General features: G+C 48.6%; 7 protein-coding genes across 7 annotated transcripts; 3 read left to right on the forward strand and 4 right to left on the reverse strand.

Moving 5' to 3' along the window:
* Positions 1-1,923: 1,923 nt before the first annotated feature.
* Positions 1,924-4,782, forward strand: N7496_006407 (COPI-interacting protein CEX1; the record flags this gene model as incomplete). Its single annotated transcript, XM_056699336.1, has 9 exons — positions 1,924-2,046; positions 2,152-2,289; positions 2,360-2,470; positions 2,535-2,681; positions 2,739-3,112; positions 3,181-3,475; positions 3,535-3,738; positions 3,791-3,963; positions 4,014-4,782. The coding sequence occupies 9 exons, from the start codon at positions 1,924-1,926 to the stop codon at positions 4,780-4,782; spliced, it is 2,334 nt and encodes a 777-aa protein (XP_056554749.1).
* Positions 4,783-5,209: 427 nt separating this feature from the next.
* On the reverse strand, positions 5,210-6,320 carry N7496_006408 (aldo/keto reductase; the record flags this gene model as incomplete). The annotated part of the gene is made up of 5 exons (XM_056699337.1): positions 5,210-5,406; positions 5,470-5,576; positions 5,641-5,798; positions 5,855-6,116; positions 6,181-6,320. 5 exons carry the CDS (start codon positions 6,318-6,320, stop codon positions 5,210-5,212), a joined length of 864 nt encoding a protein of 287 aa, XP_056554750.1.
* Positions 6,321-6,870: 550 nt separating this feature from the next.
* N7496_006409 (flavin monoamine oxidase family protein) lies at positions 6,871-8,397 on the reverse strand (the record flags this gene model as incomplete). Its single annotated transcript, XM_056699338.1, has 3 exons — positions 6,871-7,628; positions 7,703-7,984; positions 8,064-8,397. 3 exons carry the CDS (start codon positions 8,395-8,397, stop codon positions 6,871-6,873), a joined length of 1,374 nt encoding a protein of 457 aa, XP_056554751.1.
* Positions 8,398-10,736: 2,339 nt separating this feature from the next.
* On the reverse strand, positions 10,737-11,525 carry N7496_006410 (uncharacterized protein; the record flags this gene model as incomplete). The annotated part of the gene is made up of 1 exon (XM_056699339.1): positions 10,737-11,525. The coding sequence occupies one exon, from the start codon at positions 11,523-11,525 to the stop codon at positions 10,737-10,739; it is 789 nt and encodes a 262-aa protein (XP_056554752.1).
* A 2,453-nt stretch (positions 11,526-13,978) lies between these two features.
* N7496_006411 (GFA family protein) lies at positions 13,979-14,611 on the reverse strand (the record flags this gene model as incomplete). The annotated part of the gene is made up of 3 exons (XM_056699340.1): positions 13,979-14,282; positions 14,343-14,522; positions 14,604-14,611. The coding sequence occupies 3 exons, from the start codon at positions 14,609-14,611 to the stop codon at positions 13,979-13,981; spliced, it is 492 nt and encodes a 163-aa protein (XP_056554753.1).
* A 509-nt stretch (positions 14,612-15,120) lies between these two features.
* On the forward strand, positions 15,121-15,619 carry N7496_006412 (coiled-coil-helix-coiled-coil-helix domain-containing protein; the record flags this gene model as incomplete). The annotated part of the gene is made up of 3 exons (XM_056699341.1): positions 15,121-15,170; positions 15,291-15,325; positions 15,417-15,619. The coding sequence occupies 3 exons, from the start codon at positions 15,121-15,123 to the stop codon at positions 15,617-15,619; spliced, it is 288 nt and encodes a 95-aa protein (XP_056554754.1).
* A 478-nt stretch (positions 15,620-16,097) lies between these two features.
* N7496_006413 (nitrogen permease regulator 3 family protein) lies at positions 16,098-18,616 on the forward strand (the record flags this gene model as incomplete). Its single annotated transcript, XM_056699342.1, has 2 exons — positions 16,098-17,190; positions 17,274-18,616. 2 exons carry the CDS (start codon positions 16,098-16,100, stop codon positions 18,614-18,616), a joined length of 2,436 nt encoding a protein of 811 aa, XP_056554755.1.
* Between the last annotated feature and the right edge of the window lie 514 nt (positions 18,617-19,130).

A 19,130-nucleotide genomic window follows, 5' to 3' on the forward strand; every position in this document is an offset into this window, starting at 1 on the left:
TTCTTTCCGGGTTTCTTCTACTGCCCTTGCTCTTGAATTCTTTGCCTTCTTTCAATTGTGGATATTAAGCCTACTCAAGGTTGCAGACGATCTATCTGCGTCCTTTTTTTTCTGTTTCTTCTCCGACTGTGCCTGCTCCAGGTGGCATGGGATCGTGATGGGCTACGCTTTGGGAACGGACATGAGTGAATGATCGGATACCGATATGAGTGGGGGAGGTTGCAGAGGCCGTTGCGAGTGCGGGTGAAAGCTGCATATCTGAGGGGTCTTGATGATGGTTGCTACAGTCCTACGGGATGCAATGAATGATTATACTATATATTGAATTTCCAATCCGAACCGTAGTTTTGTATTCTGAGCTTGAACTAAGTATACAGCCATTGCTACTCGTGATTCTCAGCCTAAGACGTGGGCAACCTCGGAATCACGCGGTTGAGCATATCAACCCATCCGCCAGGAGCATTCCCTCGGGTCGAAGTTCGATATCCCTGCGAGTAATAAGAATTAGCAATGAGTCCCGTAGAACTTGTCTGAATGCAGCATCGATAGGCATATGCATCTCCTCAGGTCTTTTCAGTTTCAAATTGGTCGTCATCCAAAACCCAAAAAGTACACCCACCACTCGCCCAACCGCGGTGCTTCAAGCCCTCCAACAACATCAACCCCCCACACCAACCGCACCAAACACAACCCAAAGCCCCCCTGTCCACACAATCCCCAATTCTCCCCTCCCATCCACACCCAACAAGCCCAATCCACCCATGAGAGGTCTCTCTAATCTGAACCCCGCCCCCGGGCCCTGAGCACAACCCCATTCCAACGCAGTAGCAGACAATTTCCCCACTTTCGACCGTAGCCATTAGTTCCTACCAGGCCCTCATGGAGGCAAAGCGAGCCCAGGAACCCCAGAAGACGGCCGCGCAAACCCCACAGCAAGCCATGGTGAGCTTCGCCGCAGATCTTGCGTAGATGTGCACACGGGTGGATACAGACTACCGAAGCCATCTGCATCTTTCGTCCCAAGGTCATCACAGTGCTCGATTCCGTTGGTAGGGAAAAGAGTGCTGTGCCCCGTGGTGGGGGAAGCCATAGTCTTGGGCTTAGACCTTCTTGCCTTGGCCGTGTGTCTGCGTGGAAGGTGGGGTGGGTCAGGGCCGGGTTGTTGGCGGCGCGTCACGTAGACTGGATTTGAGAAACGAGTGGATGGGTGTTGAGTGCTCCGGCCTTAGGAAGGTGGAGGTCAAGTTGGGAACTTGGACATGGATTGGGTTGAGAGAGATTGAGACTTTGGGGTCGGTTGCTCAAGGTCATGTCTGATTTGGCTGGTGTCGGTTGAGGGATGCTGTTGCTGGAGAGACGAGTACCTTCGGCTTTTGGTGGGCGAGGGGGTTGTTGGCTTCAGGGTGCGCGGTCTGACCTTTTACCAGGTTCGCATCATTGGAGAGAGCGCGTTGCGCATAGCTGTCTGGTGGATAAAGTGGAATGGAAAAAGCAAAGTACTTACAGTGTTAGTGAGTCCAGGTGCAGCTCCATAGAAGCTATACAATCTGATAAAAAGCCAGGTTCCCCATTCCAGTGCGAATCCACATCATGACCGCGATGAGCAGAGGAGTGTGAAGTGGAGAAAGTGCAGCAACAGCTGAAATCCAAATAAACGCGGTGGACCCCTTTGGCCTGAGGCCGCCCAGGGCTTTCCGCGATAAGGCGGGGCCGCATCAATCACCGCAAGATTCCCCCCTCAGGTCCCAAACAACATCAAAAAGATCGACTTCTAGAAAGGCGCAAATTCCTACGGGATATTGGGCATTTCTGTCTTGACCTTCTTTCTTTCGAATCCTTCTCCCCGACAATTGGCTGCTGTCTAGCCCCCACCGGGTATTTACAAACAAACCTCGGAGTCGAAGTGGCCAGCGCAGCGCCACGATGGACTTCCTTAAGTCGGCCGTCGCGTCCGCTATCGCAAAGGGAAGCTCGTTCCCCGTTTCGTTGGGTGATAGAGTGGATATTGGCGATTCTATATGGACACTTCATAACGGGACGAGAAGGGTATGTGACTATTCCATGCGTTTTGGCTGAGGTGTATGGTTTGGGTGCGGATGATTAGTTGACACGTTGGAACATAATGCTAACCGGCTATTTTGCGATCATTAGGAAGACGGCTCGGCATGCAGTGTATTCACATTCGATATTGCGGCGAATAAGTCACGACTCCCTCTAGCCAAAAATGCGGTGCGCAAGTCAAGGACGTTGAGACATCCTGGTGTGATCAAGGTTTTGGATACGATCGAGGTATGCGCAGCAATGTCGAGATGTTGCATGAGGTTCTATGAGTTGGATCATTGAAGCTGATTCCTATCAGAACGAGACGAACCTCTATATCGTGACTGAACGAGTCGTTCCACTCGAGTGGCATGTCAAGCGGCGGAGCTTGAGCGAGGAAACTGCGAAATGGGGAATATACACGGTGTCGGTAAGAATACTGGACTTCTGCGCGTTTTGTATAGGGCATTTTCTGACCGGGTGTATATGTCTAGTCTACTCTCAAATTCATCAACGAAGATGCATCTTCCGTCCACGGCGCTGTGCGCGCATCCTCTGTCTACACGAGTGAAAGCGGCGAGTGGAAGCTGGGCGGATTTGATATCTTGAGCTCCATGAAAGAGGACGATGCTATCATATATGTGAGTTATTGGCGGCAATGTCTCGGCCAACATGGAATATACTAAACAGAAAATCAGACCTACGGAAGCTTGGTCCCAGACGCAGCTCGCTTCACACCCCCGGAAGTTGTCAAGGGTGGCTGGGATGCTATCAAGCGCCACCCACTGGCGGCAGTCGATGCGTATGGACTCGGTATCTTGATCTTCGAGGTCTTTAATGGAAGTTTCTCTGGCGGTGATCAAGTCGGCAAGACGACGAATATCCCACCCAGCATGCAACAAAGCTATAAGCGTCTGTGCACGGCAAACCCCAAGCTGCGACTTAGTCCGGCACATTTTGTTGAGCAAGGTAAGAAGCATGGTGGCTTCTTCCAGACATCTTTGATTCGCTTGACGGAAGATATGGAGAGCCTGGGGCTTAAGGATGATGCTGAACGCGAGGAATTTATTAAGTATGTCCACCCCGGTGCCATTGGTACAATTGCACACGTCCTTTGTTTGTTACTAACCTCTTCTAAAGTGAACTCGATAATCTGTCCGACGACTTCCCCGAAGACTTCTTCAAAATGAAGGTCCTCCCCGAGCTTCTCAAGTCCGTTGAATTTGGCGGCGGTGGACCCAAGGTCCTCAGTGCGACCTTGAAGATTGGCTCAAAGCTATCAGCAGACGAGTTCAATGCTAAATTAACACCTGTGATCGTACGGCTCTTTGGCAATCCTGACCGTGCGCTGCGAGTTTGTTTGTTGGATAACCTGCCGTTGATGATTGATAATCTGCCCCAGAAGATTGTCAATGATAAGATCTTCCCGCAGATGGTAAGTGGCTGAGAACCTAGGATCCTTTTTGTTCCGAGTATCTAACGTTGGCTGTTTAGACCTCTGGATTTACAGATATTGCTCCCGTGGTTCGAGAACAGACGGTTAAGGCTGTTCTGTCCGTTGTTGGCAAACTCAGTGATAGGGTTATCAACGGAGAGCTGCTCAAGTTCCTAGCCCGTACAGCAAATGACGAACAACCTGGCATCCGTACTAACACCACCATCTGTTTGGGCAAGATTGCGAAGAATCTGGGAGAAAGTGTGAGTATAGGTTTCCTGGTAGCCATGGGTTTCCATACTAATATCTATCTAGACTCGCTCCAAGGTTCTTATTGCGGCGTTTACGAGATCCATCAGGGATCCGTTTGTGCACGCCCGTAATGCTGGTCTGCTCGCGTTGTCTGCCACAATTGATACGTTTACGGATGAGGATTGTGCTGGCAAGATCCTTCCAGCCATTTGTCCAGCACTCTTGGATAAAGAGAAGTAAGTTGCTTTTTTGACATCCCTTTAACCTCCAATTCTAACCGTCACAGGCTGGTTCGCGATCAAGCAAATAAAACACTTGAACTTTACATTCAACGAGTGCGCAAATTCGGCAGCACGATGGCCGACACCGTGCTCCAACCACCCACCAGCTCAACCTCCGAAGCCAACAAATCAGATGCCCGCATCGGCAACTCCAACGACAAATCTTGGGCCGGATGGGCCATCTCCTCCTTCACCAACAAACTCGCCGCCGCAGACGGCGAGATCGCACCCACAGCAGTCCCCAGCAAGCAATCCGAAGACATTCCCCGTCCAGCCTCCGTCCCACGCCCCACCACATCCTCCCCCTCCATCCAGTCCCAGCCAGCCAACAAAACCCTCCGCCCAGCAGCACACCCCCTCTCCAGATCCCAATCCGACAGACCCGTCCCAGTCGTTCAGGATGAATGGCACGACGCCGAAGAAGGAGACGATGTTTTCGACGCATGGGGCGCCATTGAAGACGACGACGACGACGACAAAGGTGTAGACCCCTTCACTGCAGCCGTGACTTCCCCCAATCCCTCATCGCCAGACCCAACCGCAACCAAAGCATCCGCTGTTCCCTACGATGACGGCGGTGAGCCTGATTTCGCTGGCTGGTTGGCAGCTAAGAATCAAGCTAAGACGAAAAATCCTCTGCCTAAGGGATTAACTAAGAGTACGCCTGCGGCTAAGACGGTTGCTAAGCCGAGGGTTGTGGCGCCGGTTAAGAAGATTGATACGAAACCCAAGGATGAGGATGAGGATGATGGGTGGGGTGATGCTTGGGATTAGAGGGTGGAGTTGGGATTTGGATCGCATAGATTGGATTGGATTGAATGTTATTTTAATTTTTGAGATAGGCTGGGCTGTACATAATAGAAAGTCTGTGCCTGCCCGATACATGAACATTCTCTACATAACTCATACCCCCTCAAAAGATGGAGACAGCTCGCTGCCAAAGTAAAATTCTTGAGATTCCAGGCATTAAAGCATGCTATAGTTACCAAGTATCGAGTCTTTAACTTCTGGGTCACAATCCTCTTTGATAACTGATTGCCTAGCACTTGACTTAGCGTTGGACTCTCTCCCATCCGCTCCTGTCGTCGTTCAAAGTCTTAGATCTTGTCACGGGACCAGTCATTGATTTTCCTAGAAAAGCTGCCTTCATTGGGCTAGGAGATCTGAAAGCGTGAAAGAGAACGACTTCTGCGTCTCGATCTTATTTGCCTTCCAAGTCAGTAAAGAAATCTCTCCCAAACTCTCCACTACTATCATTGAAACGAAGCTTCTTGTCAATGTACCGAATCTTCTCCATATCCCGGGGTCCTAGTCTAAAGTCGCCCTTAAGATTAGACTGAATCCGCGACGGGGTTTTCGACTTTGGAAGAACAGAATGGCCCTGAGTCACGCCCCATGCTGGAGAAAGTCCTCGAGTTAGCAAGGTTCTATAATATTCATGAATCTATAGGTTTCACTCACCTAGTGTAACTTGAGGCGCACTCTTATCATATTGCTTTCCAACCTCCGCAAGAACAGGCTCGTTAATCAACTTTTCCAATCGAGCCCTTCTGTCCGTAAAACTGATTCTGGTTTCCGAAGGGTGAGTAGTGCGTGATATGAATCCCTTTCTCGCGGTGCCATGCTGTAAACCCGCGTTGCTGCAGCCAGGGGTGACACTCCATCTGGTGAACTGCCGGAACGACGGAGGTTTCCTTTAGAAGCCGCTCCATCTCAGCTTTGGAAAAGTTTGAGACCCCGATGGCTTTTACTTTTCCCGTGTCTAGCAGCTTTTCCATGGCCTTATATGTCTAAGTGAAGTCAGCGCATGTCGTGGAGAGAACCAGGCAAATATAGTATGTCTTACATCGACAATATCGATATCCTCTAGTATCATGTTACCGTTCTTCTTGGGAAAAAGCTCGTCTCCACGTTTCCAGGCAACCGGCCAATGTATCAGATACAAGTCGACATAGTCCAGTTCCAGGTCGTTCAGCGATTGCTGTAATGCGGGTGCTACATCGTCTGGATGGTGCTTGTTGTTCCATAACTTGGTCGTGATGAAGAGTTCTTGACGTGGAATACCACTTCTCTTGATTGCTTTACCAACCGCTTTCTCTGTGAGGTATCTGTTCTCCGGTTAAGTAAACTGTTAATAATGTTGCATATTCCGTATTAATACTTATCACTCACACTCGTGCAGTATCGATGTGCCGATAACCGACTTTGAGCGCTTCGGTAACAGCGTCTTCTTGGGCTTGCTCATCTTGCCATGTTCCGAAGCCGATGGCTGGAATCTCTGCCCCGGTGTTGAGTTTGAACTCGGTAGGCATGTTGATGGCAGAGCTATTTGACCAGAGTATAATGCAAGATACACTCGGTCTTGGGGTAATTATTAGCAAGGGAGGGATTTGCTTATGTGGTCTCATAGAACGTCAGATTGACGAGATTGATGTTCTAGTAGGAGATTTGAATGATTGGGATGACGTCTAGATGAGGTCCAACCTTAGATACCACTCAAAATATCTTTCTATGTCCTAGGGCTGATGGAACATTCCACTTGATATTTACCTGAGTAGAAAAGAAATTTGGTAATAGGTTCCTTGCCCCGTGGAAGGGGCAGCAGAGCATCTCAACGATCCTTCCATCCATTTGGAGCGTGGTAAGTGTCGCCTAGCCTCTTGGGCCCTGTCAATTTTGTTTTGACAATTGAATTATTTACACAGAAATGATCACTTGGGACGACTCTTTTGAGGCAATATCCAAGGTCCTCGCTATCTCCCAGCAAGAGACTCCTACACATATATTCAACTACTCCGGAAACAAAGAGAAAATAAGCTCATCGATCGCTGCCATGCCCATAGGCCTGTTCAAATTGGCGCTTTACCTAGTCGAGAGCTCATCCACGAGTTCTTTGACAACTTCGGCGCCTCCTCGCTGTCCAGACCGTACGGCACCTTCCATATATCCTCGCCACACAGTTGCCGTCTCGGTTCCCACAAAGTGAACATCTCCAAAGGGCGTTGCAAGCTCAGTACCCACGGTCGTCAAAATTCCTGGCGTCATGACCGGGCAAGGTGCTCCCAAGAAATATCCCTGCTTAGCCCACTCCATTTCCAGCGAATTTGTCGGCTCAGGAATGTCCTTCACATACTTGCCAAAAGTTTGGCTGAATTGCTCCCAGGCTTGCTTGTGACGAGCAGCTTTGGACAATTTCGACCATTGTCTGCCTCTTTCTCCGACTATAAAGCAGGTGATAGACCATTGATCATCTGCCGGTATACTGGTATCCCTTGTGAAACTGATCGGCCCGATTTCCGAATCAAAGATGCCTGATAGGCCGGAAGTTCGCCACCAAGGCTCTTTGAAGACAAACACAGTCTTGCTATAGTATCCCATGACAGTATTGTCGCTTAGGGCTGTTTTCTTCGGAGGCAATGGAGGGTTGAAGGTGATGGAAGGGTAAAGTGTGGTAGGAACCGAGATGATGGCCTTCCGACCGTAAAAAGACTCCCCAGACTGAGTCGCGACGACAACACCGTGGCCGCCCCCTAATTGATCAACTGAGGCAACCGGATTTGATAGGAAGACGGATCTTGATCCAAGCTCTTCTGCTAGCTTCTTCGAGATTGTTTGGTTACCTGATTTGTTAGCATGGTTCAAGAAAATAGGACGAAAGCTCAGACAATAATAGGTACGGAATACAGAAACATACCCTGTCGATTCCTCAAGTATTGACCACCATCTTTTCCGTCAGACAAAAGATTGTCGATTCCGCAACCACTCTTGAAATAATGCAGCATATACAGAGCACTAACTTCATCACTGTCGACCCCGAGCAATGCGGTGGAAATCAGATCAGCGATTCTGATCGCCTGCTCATTATGTGTTCTCTGAACACAAAGGTCTTTAAACGTCAATTGGTCGATTTCAACGGCGTTGTGCGATTTGAGGGGGTCATCCAGATCTACAACCGAGGATTCGTTTCTCAGGATTCCTATTAACTCCAAAAGCAATTCCGGGTCTCCCTTCAGACTTGTTAGATTGATTAAAGTTCACTCTTTGTTTAGAATAACTGACTGAGACTTGTCCATAGGGCACCTTATCCAGAGAACCATCAGCAAGTTGGACAATCGTGTCTCCAGAAGCAAGTTGAACCTCGGTATCCAAGTCGTACTTTTGGAAGAGCTTGAACATCTCGCTTTGATTCGTGTCGTTGATCCACGCTGCACCGAGATCATTGTATCCCTTCTCGGAGGATTTGACCGTCGATGTCTTACCACCGACACGATTGGTGGCCTCGAGGACACAAACGGTGAACCCCGCAGCCTGGATTACTTGGGCTGCTTGGAGACCACTAAGGCCAGCACCAACGACGATGACGTCGTACACGTTCTTAGACGCAGTCATTCTGTGTTTCGATAAGTTCGGGAAATCTCACAATCAGTTCTAGAAGTAATGGTCAAGTTCGATTTTGCTATGCCATATAGACAATGGAGTCTTGAAACCTCGACTGTGCGAGATGACTGAATAAGTAGGAGGGCTGGTTACACTTGGCTGTGGCTTGGCTCGGCCCCGCGGGTACCGACAATTGTCCAGCCACCCTCACATCGGCGCCCCGCAATCGTTTGTGGGTACAACCGAACAAGTTGCTAGATCCAAGTAAAGAAAAGCAAGTAGGAGAGTAGGAGAGTAGGAGCGAGATAAGAGATGATCCCAGTAATCAAAGCCCTTGTTAAGGGCCCCCATGGTGAGCTTTCCCATCTTGTTAATCGGTGGTATGCACCCGTTCAAGCAACGATATATATCGCTGTTGTGAGATGCACCCCCCCCCCCCTCCCCTAAAAAGAATCCCAAAGCGAAAAATGTGCAATAGTAACGTACAGTATTGTTGCATACGGCCAGTCATGGATCTCTATCTCTTACTATTTATGGTAAAAACCGTGCGGAATAACCAAACATCGAGACAAGACAATGCACAGAGGGATTAGGACTGTCTACATTAGTCTCCTGAAAAATTACATACATCCATACTTCGCAGAATTTACACCATTAGATATTACAGTATACAAGAACCCAATATCGCCCATGTTATGCCTCCTTATCCAACTTGAACCCGTAGATATCGGGTGAAACCTTTCGAAAACGAGTCCATAGAAAAAGTAACAGTCGATCGATGATGTAAAGACCAGCCAGGAGGACAAAAGTTCCCATGGTGAACCACAACTACGGCCGCTTCCCAATCCACATAAGTACTTGCACATCTACTCGATGCCACAGGCTACTCTGAAGATCTGTGATGTAAGGTTCCAGCTCGGTTTGAAGACCCGTAGTTTGTGAATGCTTCGAACTGGACTGCTGGAGCCAGAATTCGTGAAGTAAAGCGAGCAAAGTACACCAGTCGCTCAACAAGGTACAAGGCAACTACGACATAGACATAGACCGGAGCATAACTAGCACTACCGGGAATATGCATCGCAACAGCATTGATAAAGCCCATTTAGGTCATGACATGATAGAAGACGGAAAAGCCCCACGCACGTGGTGATTGAGAAATTGAGAAAGATGACAACACCCAGAGTTTAGTCAGGAGACGTTTCAAGAGTTGTGTTCCTGAAATGCGATAGAAATTCTTGTCGTTTTAATATTCAGTATTGCCAATAAACGAGACTTATCACCAACTTCCAGTCATTCCAGGTACTCTCCCCCATCATATGGCCTAGTTGGTAACCAATCCGGTGGTGACCAATGTGTGTGCCCCATGAAGGAAATTTGAGGGGAAATATGCAGTATAGGTATCCGATGTCGAGCACAACTCCACGGATGACCGGGCACATCCCTAGGCGGGGAGAGTGGCGAGCGAGCTAAACCCCCTCGCTCGCCGATTTCTTCTTTTATATTTTTTTCTGATAAAAATTTATTCGTTATATTAGTCTCTTTTATATCTTTTATTCTAAGTCTTAATTAGATATTTTAGAGGTATTCTAGTGGCGTTAAGGGAGATTGTTTAGTGGGTGTCGTATTGGATCCGGCCGGGATTAACGCTAAGGTATGGACTTCGGCATCATGGGATTGGGATAGAGCATTTCAGGGAGGTATATAGGGAACGCTAAGGTCGGGGGTTCGATCCATGGACGGGGAAGTCTTTTGTGTTTTCAAATTTTATCTTGTTTACTATCTAGTTTAATATCGATCGCCATCTTGGGTGGACTATATCAAATTCCTTGCAATATATGAAGCTATAATCGTTATCACGACAAGTGCCGCAGAGGCACAATGGTTGAGAAATTCATCCATAAGTATCAAATCCAATTCCATCCTTTTATCGGTAGAATCTTCAGCCTCGAGACCTCACTCGTAGGCTAGCTTTCAAGAATCTATCATTGCCATGCTGGTGAGTTCCCCTGTTCGTCAAGCTCATGTAATGAGAGAGTTTTCTTATGCCAGGCGACCTCACATACTGTCTCATGTCTTTGGCATTCACTCCAGGGAAAATCCACTGGAATCAGCTGGATGGTCATGCTCAAAAAGTCGTCTATCAATAGTTTCTAGCCCTGGGCGAGCTTACTAGGGTAGACAAAAGCGGGATTGTATAAGGCAAGTGAGAGTGAACATACAATGAAAAGACGGAAGTTCATACCAATCAATTCATACCATCATTACTATATTTGACGGTACTTCCATACATGACAGAATGCAACCATAGAATGACTAGTGGAAACCACAAAGACTATGTGTCCCTAGTAGGATCACTTTGGGTCATGCTCTTCTTCCAGTGCATCCAATCCAAGCACCAAAAAGCCATTGAGCTGATTCTGTGACTCCTCCCATGCCTTGGTAAACTCCTCTTTCCCTTCTCCATTCCCATCGAGGCCATACTTCCTTCCTATTGCGCTCACAAAGTTATCGAAAGTGGTTGCGGGCTTTGTACGACACAGTCCACACATAATTTTCTTGAACCCCTCTGCATTGAACCCAGCGCGAGGGAACACCTTCAAGACGGCACGATACTCCTCGGGGGATATCAAAGGCTTTCCGTCAGGTCCAGGGAGCTTTGGGCCAAAGAAATCGGCCGTGATACCCAAATGAGTGAGTGCGACCTCGGGTGCGGCATACCGAGCGATGGAGGTCGTGGTATGAAGAGCGATAGAATCCCAGACACGCTGTATGGTGGCCTCGTTCAGATTCTCGTCGTTTGTGTCTCGCTTTTCGTTTAAGAGAAAGTCTCGTGCGATGTTGGCACCATCAACCTCGAAGCGTTTGTCGTTTGACAACAGTTCTGGGGTATTTGCCCATCCCATATCGTGGAGAATGCAACTGATAAACACCATCTCCAAATTGAGGTTGGTGTTGTCGCGGAATTCAGGAAGTTTCTTTGCAATTATAGTTGCCCAGTATCCCGAACGGATAGCGTGATTGTAGACGGTCTCTGTACAGTGTTGCTTTGCATACTCGAAAGCCTTGATTGTAAGAGACGAGGAAGGAGGCGTGATTCCAATCTCAGAAAGAGTCGGAAGTCCTTCAATGGAAGATGCCATGGTTGTTGCAGTGAGTTCTGGTTTGGGAAAATATCTAGGGGCTATGCTGGGTTTTTATAACTACCTGATATGTTGACTAAACATTCGGGAATAGAATCTGGTTAAAGAGAGGGGAAGCGGGAGCGGAGCATACAAGCCCTGAGGATGGCAACGGTTGTCTCGTGTGGCGTGGATGACAGATCTAGCCGCGGTCCGTGAGCGACCATTTGGAATCATTTAGCAACCTGACCATTCGTGATCCGTCTACATTGATGACTTCAGGAGATATTTCTAATTAAATGAGCGTTGATTGGATAAGTTTCCAGTATTATTTGGGCTGGATACTATATATACAATTTCCATCTAAGACCCAAGATTTGTCTCCAAGTCCGGCAGTGCCCTAGGACAGAATACTATCCATAGTAAGCAATGAAGCTTGGCGTTTCTTCAGCGACTAAGAATGGTACGCACCTGGCTTGACTGCCGTTACAAATCGCGGAACCCTCCGCCCCTTCGAATATTTTGTTATTATCATCAAGAAGCTGGCTTCGAAAAGACCCAGGCCGCCGAGTCCTTCTGCACGGTAGTACAGCCAAGAAAGGAAAAAGAAGTGCACTTGTCAAGCACCAATGTCAGGGCTGTTTCAAAGACAGGAAGGGCACCATGAATTGGATCAGTCCCAAGAATCATAGTTTGAATGGAAAATGTATCTAGATGGAACTATTCCTATTTAGTAGCGAGTAACAGTGGAAGTTTAGCAACATTACAGCCAGACAAAGCTCTGGCTCGATTCATGTTCTGTAGGGTAATTGATATGGAACAAGGACATTACAACAAGGTTCTAAATACCCAATCAACATGAGGCATTACCAGGAAGATCATAAAGTGCACCAACTAGGCCCACTGGACTGAATTGGGAAAGAAGCAGAAGGGAAGCGAAGCAGTGAGTGGGGCTTTTGTTTGTCACCGAGACAAACTGCGCTTGGAGCTCACTGCGCCCGCCGTATCCGGGAGCTCCATTTATATTTTCGCGCTCCACCCGCAAATTTTTTTCTTCTCTCCCGTATCTGCGACTTTCTGTCCAACAGCTGAGGTCATTTCGCCTTCCTTCTTCTTTGTTTTCTTTTCAATTCGATCACGAGCAGCTCTAGCTGTCTCTGGCCAGCATGCTATGTTTGACAAGCTGCTGCTAGTCGAGGTCTTGAATGCTTAATGCTGCCATTCGGTCCTCGACGTGATCTGCTTCGATTTTTTTTTTCCAAAAGGTAAGCTACAAGCAACATGTTTTACCCTCTTGTTTACACCCTCCCCCCTTTTGGATGATGACTCTACGACATGCAAAGGCATTCCTCAATCTTAAGTTATCATGTGGAATCTGTCATACATTAAGTTTCAGCCTTGTCTGACTACACCAAAATCATTTTTTGCCATTTATTACCAGCTATCATGCCTGTTTGGATCCATTGCTAACAAGCTGCTGGTTTAGGTAAATTTCAAAAAATCTCTTCCCTCGTCAAATCTTTTCCCCTCGCGGCATGTGCCTTGCATGAAGAAATCTTGAACGAACGGGCGGACAAAACGTATCTTCGTCCCTTCACCCTACAAAACCAGAGCGTACAAACTCTGTGGGTGTCTGGGAGGTGGAATACTTGTTGAGAATTCGTCACCTGATACTTTGCCCACTGTCATACCTCATTGACGTCGCCTTGGACGAAAAATCTTTTTTGAACATTCCCGTCTGACTGGTCCTCGTCTTTAGGTATTCTATTCTGCTTTTCTTCTTGCTTTGCTTGCAATGCCCCAATTATTACATGGTCATATCTATTATGATGAATGTGTTATTCACACTGTTTGAGCTGGATGCTTCGGTATTCTGGCAATGAACATTTATACAAAAATCTGATTTAATGAGGTGAGTTGTGCTCAATCAGTCTCTTTTTATCCGCCATTGGATTCATGTTGCTGACTTTTTCCAAGCCTGACTTAGTTGCCATGTTTTGATCTTGATGTTCACGCTTGCATTATCCATGAATGCCATTGCTGACTCGATCGATCAATCATCTAGGATTCGGCTTTCCCTAGTAGATACCCCCATTCTTTTGTGTAAGTTTTTTACCACCGTTTCTCTCCCTACCTCCCATTTCCTGATGAGCACCAATTATTCGCTGTGTTCTTTCTGAATACATATTGAAGATAAAAAATTATATTCACCTTGGAGAACTGATCTATGTTCTTGTCTACACAATGTCTCACTCATTATACGTTGTGATCTGTTGCTAATTCGCAATGCAGGTTTCATGATACCCTTTTAGCCTAGATTATGAATTAAATTTTTTTTCTCATGACTTGTTTTTCATCTCTTATTCCTCCACTTCATAAACATGTAGCTCTGCATTCCCTTGAACTTGTCCACGACCCATTAAGCTATCACTCGCCATACACCTCGCTCATGGACCCTTCCAAGAACAGTGTCATCACTCAACAAAATACCCATGCCTCTTATGCCACTCCTCCAGGCTATCCTTATTGTAGAGGGTATGAGTGCTCTTCTTCCCCTCCGGCCACCGCATCCATGTCGGCTTAGAACTTTCCATAATACAAACCATCTCAGCCGGCTCCGGCAGCTCAGTATCAATAGCTGAAGCGAATGGATGAATCAATTCCGGCCAGTGATGATCCCACAGCCACAACATGGTACTGCAATTCGAGCAAAAGTTACGCTCTGAAGAGCAGAGTTCTTCGTTGGGAGTTCCGCGGTCTTTGATTCCACAGTATTTTCTGTATGAGAGTTAGTACATATCTGCTTTACAATATTGATGGGGAACCTTAAGCTCGTACTTGATCAGGTCTTGGCCCTTTAGCACCTTGAGGCTATCGGCGATGCCGCCAAGGTTCACGCTGCCACCGTAGCCGCCGACTTTGCGGCAGATGCTACAGGCGCATAACTGATAGGGTACTGGGGTTTGAGATTGGAGGGTGAATTCGATGCCACCACACTGGCAGCTTCCGTCGAGTTTCCTTTGATGGTTAGTTAGCGTTGTGATGCGGGGTGATAACGAAGGAGCAAAGCGATGTCAGTGGTTGGAAGTGTGGACGTACATTGGCATACTGATGATATTTGTTTCGATATTCTTAAGGTTGTGTATTGTGAAGGCGTTTCAGCGAAGATTGATTGATTCAGTAGAATCTCTGGACTGAAGTAGCGGAGTGAAGTGTTTTGAGCGCAATCTGGTCGATATATATACTTTTTGTCGATCAGAAACAAATAGTGCAAAATGACAATTCATGCAAACCGCAACAAAAGCGAACAAATACCTAATCAACCTAGTTGCAGCTCCGGTTATCTCCAGTCCACTCAATTGCCCGTCTTCCAGGCCCGAGTCCTGTACTCGAGCATTCGACTACATCATCGGCGGCATCCTGCGTTTCCGGCGGGCGCTGGTTGGCTCCCGAGGGTGTTTGTCTCTTTTGCTCTGTTTGTCTTCGGACTTTGGTGATCGCCCCGACAGACATTATTCAACTCCGCCGTCGTCGCATTTGTCTGTGCCGCGCAATCTAGTGTTTGACGAAGGAGATATTAAGATAGCTCAGAGATATCCTCAAGTCACTGCCCAACATGAGTTTCGGAGCCCCCGGAGGTGGTTCGGTCAACTACAAGCCCACGCCGTGAGTCCTTTGCGTCCTCTGCTAGCGCCTCGATCTTTACCTTCCCTCTTGACTGCGATGCGCCGGTCTTGGGACTCTATTACATGTGATTTTGCTGACGATATGATGTTTCCAATATAGACCTGAGCGCGGTAGCTTCCCTCTCGACCACGAAGGTATGCTGATTACCCCGGAGCAGACGAATTTACCAAGACAACTACAATCCAAGGAAGAAGAATGGGACTAACCACATATCCAACTGTATAGGAGAGTGCAAGCACATTATTTCCGGCTATCTGAAATGCATCAAGCTCAATCGAGGCACCAACGACGAGGCATGCCGCAAGCTCGCTAAGGAATACCTCACCTGTCGGATGGACAAGTACGTGAAACCGATTACCATGCACATTAGCCTGCGTGATTTTGCACCAGGGCAGCAACAAGCGTTGGAGAATACTGTTCTAACATAGAGTCTCCATCTAGGAACCTTATGGCGCCCGATAACTTCCAGAATTTGGGACTCGTGTTCAAAGATGACCAACCGAAAGGCAATGATGCCACCACGAGTACAGCGCCAGCACAAGAAACAGGAAAGAAAGAGTGATAGCAGAGAGACAGAGTTGATGGAGGGACTTTGTACGATATTAAAGACATCAGCCCACCCGCGATAGGCGGGGGCTCATATTGGCGTTCATCGAGGGCATTGCACATTAAAAAATTGTATTATATACCAATTCCATTCTCATGCTTCAATCATATATTTACGTACCAATTAAACTTCAATTTATTTTACTCACACGAGAGGTGCTGCACTCGACTCTACAAGCTTAAACTGTGCCATGCGGGGAAGGCGGTTCCGCCCAGCCAGGACCACCACGCTTCTCCAACGTCGCGCCCCAGCCGATCGCCAACGCACTCGATGTCGTCGATCGCACGCCCCCCAGACCCATGTCTAGTCGCGATCATTCTCATCGTTCGATCGCGTACCGGCCCGCGCCTCGTCTTCCATTACCCCCGAACCCACTTAGCGAGAATCGCCTAAAGACCACGACCAAGGGCGGCCGGCGCATCTCCCGCACACGCAGCCGACAAGGCTCTAAGAACACCGACTCGAGCTCGAGTGATGAGAGTGGGCTTAGCTCTGATGAGGACGAGGATGATCGAGAACCTCATGCGGGTGGGAACGTGAATGCAAACGCCAGCGCGAATCTTAATGTCAACGTGAACGCTGGGCTCGGTCGACGGGCGAGCAACTTTGGCATCGACTCGCTTACACTTACGCCAGATGCTGCGTCGCCCGGGGGTACGGACACGCAACGACCTGGATCTTTGGGGTCGGGCAGAGCCTCGTCGTTGAGGAAAAGGGGCGGCGCATGCTCAGATCCCGAGGAGGATGCTGGGTCGGATCGCCCTGAAGATGGGGCTACGGGAGGTTCCTCGCGGCCGCCTTGGGAGTCGCTTCTTGGCTTACCCGGCAGCGTATGGGAGAAGCTACTAAGTCCATCTCGCTCTTGGCATAAAAGACGCTTCGAAGTCGGGATTAATGATCTTGCACTGATCGGATGGCCAGTCTTTGTGCGCGAGGATGGGACATGGCGTAAGCAGCGCCGAAAGAAGAAAAAGAAGCCCCGTGCAGAATGGGATGGCGGGGAACTGGGCCATAATGAGAATGCTGAAGATGGTCAGGGTGAAGAGGATCCTGCAACTTCGCCTGATTTGGGTGGGAGTGTAGCTACGATTACCGAGTTGACCCTGACAGCTTCACCTACTGAAGTCAAACGGGCTTCGGCGGCAAGTGGGAAGCTTGGCAAGCAGCCGGAAGATAGTCTTGATCCCGAGGATAAGGACCAGATGACTATGTTTAATGTGGTGTTTGTTATGGATCCTCCGTTGCTGGAGTACTCGATGCGAGTCAAGGAGATCTATGAGAACATCATTAAGAAGTTTGCCAAGGCGCTGAAGTGGGAACAAGCTCGAACGGATTATGTGTGGAGGGAGTCGCAGCACATCTTGCAGGTTAGGAGGAAAGCAAGAGAAACGAGTATGAGTACCCCATATATTCTTAGCTTATGCTTTATACTAACTGCACGACATCAGAAACATCGGTTCATAACCTCTATTCAGAACTGATCAACCAATCGTCTTTGGCAAGGGCGATGTACACGGTCTACACCAGTATCTCAGCGTCAAAGATTGCATCAGTCTCACTCAGTCATGATGTCTCCATCTCGCTTCAGATTCCTCCATTGACCTCTACACCATACTTGGCCGGCCCAACCGACAAAGCTTATCCCGGTCTTTGGTTAACAACGGCAGATAGTGCCACTCCAGTCGATGATCCCGGAACTGACGAAAACAATGCTCCTCACCAAGTACTTGCGAAACACTTTGCCCTGCTCCTCCTAGATAGCGAAGCAGCGATTATCAAGGATGTCGAGGCCTCCGGCGGCACTCTAGCACCCGCTCTAGCCCATTACATCCGCTGCTCCAAACCTACAAAATCATTTGCACAAATATCAGCCGCCTCGGGAATTCCACTTTCAACGATCCAGATGTTGGCGAGCCACCTGGTGTATTGGCGTCGCGCCCGTGCCATCCCTCCCATCCACCAACGAGATACCTACATCGTGTCTCCTAATTGCGATCTAAGCAAGCTCGAAATTGCCACAATCGCCTACCAAACAACGTTTCCCACAATGCCCAGTCTCCCGAAGATGCTTTCTGCTCTCAGCGGCACGCCTCGAGCCTATGGGAGCTTCATTCCCAGCAAGGACCACAAGGAGACCTACTTCTCCATCCTGGCATGGCTTCTTCGCGGTGGCTGGGTAACGCAATTGCGAACATTCGCCCGTATCAAAGTCACCCCCGAAATCAAATTGGCCGTGGAAATGGCCCTTCGGAAAGAAGAAGTAGACCGATACCTCGCCAAGGGCAACGTCAGCGACGGAGTCGACAATGAAGACTCTTCATCCTCAGACGACGACGCAAACTCTTCCTCTTCCTCTTCTCTAGCAAGCCACGGCAGCGGCGACGAAACACCCATGCCAGGCACGCGTCTCGACCCGCGCGCCCGGCTACGCATCTCCCACAAACTCCTCGACCGATCTACCGCCCTCCGCCTATCATCTCTCATCCTCTCCCCGCACCGCGCATCGCCGCTCGAATCACGCTGGCTCGATGAGATCGTCGCCCGCTTCCCGGATCGGCCGGGAACTATTCAAGGACTGGAAGGTGCCAGCCCGGATATCGCGCCGAACGAGCTGCAGGATGTGCTGAAGAGGTACTGGCCCGTGTTCTTGAAATACTTTAATGGCTTTGATGCGCTGGAGAAGATTCCTGTGCGTGAGAGCTTGAAGCGTAAGCTCGTGTGGCAGGTTCTCATGCGTATGGGGTTCGTGACTGGGCCGGGGAACTCGATTGAGCCGGACCCGCGCGAGCAGGTGCTTATCGGTGTGCGACACTGGTAGGGTGCTTGGCTTCGATATGGTGTTGATTTTTGTAATTGGAGATTTACGGAGTTGGAGTTTGGCTTTCGTCGGCGCAGGGTTTTATACCACTTGATTCTTTTCATATCTGAAATCTACATATCATTACCTATTATTGATATTCTGATCATTTCGCCCGTGAGCTCTATCCGGACATATACTATATAAGAGCTCATTGGCACAGATACTTCTTCTCACTCCCATGCTCCGTCTATACTGGCCGGGGTAATACAGATACGAGGCAGCCAACAGTCCCACTGACCCGTTGGTGTTGGGGTCTTGGCCAGCATTGTAATTAGATTACCCATCTCCACCCATCTTCCGATGGATTCCGCGTGCCCTCCTCAGCCCTAATCGCTCGCCTGCCGTATCTGACGTCCGCCGATTGTCCGGCCGCGACTTGACGATATCCGGGCAAGCAGTTTTCTATATTTATACGTACGTATTTTGGTTCAGTTCATAGTTGCCTCCGGATGTACGTACATTTTAGAGTATC

This window comes from Penicillium cataractarum, assembly GCF_028827025.1.
Source record: "Penicillium cataractarum strain IBT 29864 chromosome Unknown utg000005l, whole genome shotgun sequence".
Lineage (NCBI taxonomy): Eukaryota > Fungi > Ascomycota > Eurotiomycetes > Eurotiales > Aspergillaceae > Penicillium > Penicillium cataractarum.